The sequence below is a fragment of the Capsicum annuum genome, unplaced genomic scaffold (genome assembly GCF_002878395.1).
Source record: "Capsicum annuum cultivar UCD-10X-F1 unplaced genomic scaffold, UCD10Xv1.1 ctg49810, whole genome shotgun sequence".
Classification (NCBI taxonomy): domain Eukaryota; kingdom Viridiplantae; phylum Streptophyta; class Magnoliopsida; order Solanales; family Solanaceae; genus Capsicum; species Capsicum annuum.
Window position 1 is genome coordinate 1 of NW_025857630.1, and position 5,567 is coordinate 5,567.

Consider the following 5,567-nt stretch of genomic DNA (forward strand, 5'->3'; position numbering starts at 1 on the left):
TTTTACCATTTACAACAAATTGTTCATGAACTTGTCTACTCCTTAAGCTCGTTACCTTTAGCTTTTTGTGCATGATAGTGTTGTATTATGCGTTTACTCATTCAAATGCATGTAATGTTAGAATTGGATGAAGAAATATTAGCAACTTGTGAAATTAATAAAGAAAGTACATTTAGTTTGTCATTGTTGTTAATAAAGAAAGTACTAATATGATTTTTAATTTTTACATGGTAAAAGGTTTGAGGTGTCCCCAAATTGAAAGGCCATTTGATGGATGATCCACCATCTTTGCATGTCTTTTTCTGACAATGAAAGATAATTAGTTTGGTTAAAGGTTGCTCCTCAGTAAAATTAATAGGCCAGTCCATATATTAGTTCACCTTTGAGCTAAATGCTTGGTTTTGCTGGTCACAAATGACTGGCCTGCAAAGAACCTGTTTCTTGTTCAAGTTATTTTGGTTCTTATCTTTTTCAATACTCTTATTATATCATGCATTTACAACTGACTTTTTAGTTCTGATTTCCACTGCTGACCCAAATTAACTAAGTTGCTGCTCCGTTATTGTTTTCCTGCTTCTTTACTCAGATCGAAAAAGCACTTGGCTGCAAAAGCAATCCATTGGCTTTCGTTATTACAGCTGCTTGTAGCGGGTTCATGTTGGGTTTGGTATCTGCTGCTTTGCTATATCAGAGGTAGAGTTTCGTGAACTCTGTTTGATACTTAAGTTCTTCGCTAACTTTGCCATAGAGGAATCGAATGAACCAGGTAATCATCTTTTATTGGATGTACCTTAACATGTACTCACTCCTTAGGGAGAGTTTCAGTTTTTCAGTTTTTTCCTTGTGTGTATGCAGACCTTACCCGTACCTTGTGAGGTAGAGAGGCTGTCTGCGATAGACTCTCGGCTCACCAAAATAATAGGAGTGAAGAAACCAAGGTTACTAAACAATTCAGATCAAAGCATTTTGAAAAATAAACAGTAACTAGACCAAATATTATGGGAGATGGGAAGGGGTAGGGGTGTGGGGTGAAGAAGAGGTGTGCTGTGGAGGGTGGGGAGCGCACAATCAACGTAGAATGCCACTTGTGAAACTTCCCCCCTCATTTTAAGGCACTTGTTTACCTAGAGAAGACATTTTCAAATTGGACAGAAAATATTTTTCTCCATACTGAAGAAACCCCTAATCTTTTGCATATGATGTTCATCTTTGTCGTTAGTAGCTGCTAAACATTTTCTGGCAGTTTCCTGCTTGAAGTAAAAGAAACCAAAAAAGAGAACAAAAAGGACTAAAATAGCTGCCAAAATTTGCCATGACTTGCATGTTATGGAGAGATGAAGAGACATGAGAGATTTTGTTAATGAAGAATTGCAGGAGGGATGTATGATATGGTTATTGACCCTTGATTCATATTTACGATGTACGATGTTCTATTTATCCAATTTCTTTATTGGCTTGTTTCTTATTGTATAACGAGATAATACCCAATTACCCCCCCTGAACTTAAAGGAGGTCCTATTACCCCCTGAACTAATTAAAAGTGGAATTTTCACCCCCTTAGTGCCTGTGTGGCACATATGTGGCACACACGTGTGCCTACGTGGACACTTCAGTGTGTTGTGCCACATAAGCACTAAGGGGGTGAAAATTCCACTTTTAATTAGTTCAGGGCTAATAGGGGACCCCTTTAAGTTGAGGTGTGGCATAGCCCTTTGGATATAGTTCAGGGGAGTAATTGGGTATTTTCTCTTGTATAACTGATATAGAAACTCATTTCGTGTTCAAGATAACATGGGTAGTCTCTGAGCATTTTGAGTCCAACATTCATTTTAAAATTTTTTCTTACATTTAATGGAAAATGCAACTTGAGATAATTCAGGGAGAGTTTCTTAATGCTCCTTTGGAGTTATCTTCCTGCATCAACTTATTGGGAATGAATGACTACATGCAGGCAAATCAAAAGGATTATTATTGATGCAGTAGCAACACGTTTGGAGGTGCCAGTCAGGGGCGGAGTCAGCATTTGGCTAGGGAGTTCATCCAAATCTCCTTCCATGAAAAAATATATCATTCATACATGATTAAAATTATTTTTTACATATCTATCGTAAGTATTGAACCCTTTCGACTAAATTTTCTTCAAATATTGAACTCCCTTCAATTAAATTTTCTTTAAATATTAATTTCTTTTTTATTTGAAATTCTAACTCCTCCTTTTGAAGGAGAGCCTTGGAGTAACTGGTAAAGTTGTTGTCATGTAACCAAGAGGTCACGGATTCAAGCCTTGAAAATAGCTTCTGGCAGAAATGCAAGGTAAGACTGCGTACGATACACCCTTATGGTGAGACCTTTTCTCACGGGTTTAAGCCTTGGAAACAGTCTCTGACAGAAATGCAAGGTAAGGCTGCGTACGCTAAACCCTTGTGATGGGGTCCTTTCCCGAACACCGCATATAGCGATAGCTTTAGTTTACTCCTTTAAATACAGTATATACTATTTGAGGTGCTTGTATATGTATACTGGAAATTAAAGTGCTCATCCAACTAGATAAATCCAAATTTAAATGTCCTTTTATGTAGGATAACATCTATATTCAAATCTTACCAATTATGTTTGATCACATAATGAGGTAAAATCCAACATTAGGGGCTAAGGATAAGCTCTAAAAAGAAGAAGATTGAAGATTGCACTCATACATCATGTGTTTTGGTGGACAGTTGGGCCAAAAAAATGGGTGTTATTTTTGGCATGCAGTAGCAACACGTTTGGAGGTGCTTTCACATGTTATATCAAATTATGGAAAGGCGAGTGCTGCATCGATACCCTTGGCACTGGATGAAGCTGTGTTCGAAGTGGGAAAGTGCAGGCAGGCCATGTCATTGCTGCTGCCGGATTTGGTGCAGGCCTTACGCGGGGATCTACAATACTCAGATGGGGGTAAATGGTGCTGTGGAGTTTGTCCGGTCTCACATCTGGATTCTGCAGTAGTCAAATAGGGAACAAACCTCTCAACATAGATGGAAAGAAGAAATGATGAGGTTGCATTTTCCTTGTGCTTTTTGTTTAATAGTAGCTGATTGTGGTGTAGGCTTCAATGGCAGAATCTTCTGATTTTATTTTGCCCCCATTGATGTCACTATTTTTGAAGTGCATTTTGGTCACACATTCTGCTTATGGCTTTATATGTTTTTTTCCAGAGTGACCTTCAGATTGGATTTGAGACACCAATTTGCATTACCATCATAATATCACACTCCGTAGGTCTATGTTGCTTGGACTCTTCAAAAAATGTCATTGGGTGCGTGTCGGATCCTTTAGAAGTAGTGCATTTTCGAAGGATTCGACACGGTGCGGCCACATTTTTGGAGAGTCTTGAGCAACTTAGCCGTAGGTTGTTACCACCTTTGGAATAATGCTGAAAAAATGAACTTAGATCGTCACATTGCAATTTCGATGTGTCACATTCCAAGTAGCGTTAACTGAATACTTGGAGGTCCGCAGCCAAATTCTGGAGCTTATTCTTCACATTTCCAATAGAAACCAAATATAAATTAAAGAATATCTTAAACACTAAGGGTCCGTTTGGCTGGGAAAGAGTTTTCCCGGGATAATTAATCCTGTGATTAGTTATCCCACCAAATATAAATGTACTAGCATTGCATCTTTGATGCAGTCACCGATTCTCCCAAGAGGTCATTTGCCGGGAGCAAGCAATGGCTCAAAGTAAAAAAGAAGTAAGATTATTAACAAAACAACCCAATAAACTTGTTTCAAGAAGCAGTCTACATGCATGAATTGCTACACAAAATTTGATGCATGTAGATATTTATCTAAATCAAAGATCTAATCCATTGAGTCAAGACTAGGTGCATACCATCCTAACTCTTCTGTTATCATTTTTATTCTTTCTTCTTGTCCTTTTGAATCTCCAAATGCAGTAGTAAATGGGTATATATAGGTCACTTTTGTGGCCATTGCTCTGTAGGCAACTGAATCTCCTTTCACCAAAAATTCAAGAACATCTCTACCAAATCCTCCGTCAACCTCAGCCTGCAAATATTTTCCTGCAATTATTTCCATCGTCAACAAACACTTTCCATGCTGCACCAGAAACTAATATCTAGAATTCAAGTACTTTGTTACTATCTTTTATCTGTATCTGTCTGGTATTTCAGGCATCTATGCATTTTGATATTCAATATGATTACCGTCAGGGGTATCTTCAAGGACTTGAATCTTCGCATTCTTCTGTGTCTTTAAAATGGCATCCTGCAATTGCTGTCACGGATATGAAGAGTTTAACAGCAGGCAATTGCTTAGTTTCTGAACAAAATGAAAAAACGGCGGTTGGAAGTCTACAAAGTAACATCTTCTTTACCATGATAGCATTGCCAGAAGAATTTTGAGAAATTATCAAAGGGAAGGCGGAAGAAGAAGTTTGGGGATTTGTCGATACACACCCTGGGTTAACTGAGGGGCAAGGTCTGATTTTTCTGCAATAGCAAGCGACATGAACCGTAAGCCAACAGCAGAAGTAATATTAAATGTTTGAGCAGTCGGGCTGTAAGTAATTGCCTCTATTGTATATGCAAGTAGTTGACTTCAAGTCAAGCAAGGAACAACAGAACATAATGATACTTAGCTTTTGGTAAGTTTAACTACTAAAATTATGTCACAAAGTGGACAAGGAATGCACTGCATTTATTACAAATGGATTAAATCAAGACAATGGTAGATCGGGACTAGGTGAATTCTGGAAAATCCTGTATTATTTAAACGAATTTGTGACGGTAGGATATTAGAGGATCACTACATGCGATACCTGCTATTAATTGGCACCTATACTTGGAGAAAATTCTTAACTGAAGAGGTTAGCAACAACTTTAATGGAATCCACTCCTTCAAGGTGGAGTAATGAATGATGCGTGCATTAAGTTGGTGACGGTAAAGATATGACATCTACGCGTTAACTCAAACTCAGGGGATAATTGCCCAAGTCCATATAAGCAAATCACCACTCCATTCCCCAACCAATGTGGGGCTTTCACCCACTCTAACACCTTCCTTCAACCAGAGCGTGGATAGGGAATCCAAATGGGGGTGAACCCGACCCTGATGCCATATAAAGATATGACGCTTTGGCGTAACTCAAACCAAAAAGTTAGTTCATGATGGGAGGATTGCCCAAGTCCATATAAGCAAACTGTCACTCTATTCCCCATCCCTTGTGGGACTTTCACCCACACTAACAGTGATAATGACAAAATTTAGTCATGCCTTCTTTTTAGATTGTGGACAACCTCATCTAAACTTAAACTATTAGAAAGAAGGCAAATTTGTTTATTTATTTGCCGATTCATAGAAATGCTCCGTTTTATCTAGAGGATACGACAATTAATATATTATATTATACACGTCAAAGAAATTCAGCTATTATGACAACGTGAATGCAATTCGGCAAGCATGGTTCTGCAACAGAATTTAGACGTGTAACACACACATCATGTGCTAGGAGACTTGAATCTAAGATCTTTTGTCTTAAACTGTTTGAAAACGGAACTTTCCTT

General features: G+C 38.2%; 1 protein-coding gene and 1 long non-coding RNA gene across 2 annotated transcripts; one reads left to right on the forward strand and one right to left on the reverse strand.

Annotated features, from left to right (window-relative positions):
* The first annotated feature begins 21 nt into the window (after window positions 1-21).
* On the forward strand, window positions 22-3,208 carry LOC124892708. The gene is made up of 3 exons (XR_007050391.1): window positions 22-693; window positions 1,952-2,107; window positions 2,223-3,208. It is a non-coding gene; the product is annotated as an uncharacterized LOC124892708 (long non-coding RNA).
* A 516-nt stretch (window positions 3,209-3,724) lies between these two features.
* On the reverse strand, window positions 3,725-4,493 carry LOC124892707 (thylakoid lumenal 17.9 kDa protein, chloroplastic; the record flags this gene model as incomplete). Its single annotated transcript, XM_047403926.1, is given in 3 exon segments — window positions 3,725-4,064; window positions 4,209-4,278; window positions 4,379-4,493. Coding segments are annotated over 3 exon segments (406 nt in total), but the record flags the coding sequence as incomplete, so codon positions are not given.
* Window positions 4,494-5,567: the final 1,074 nt, after the last annotated feature.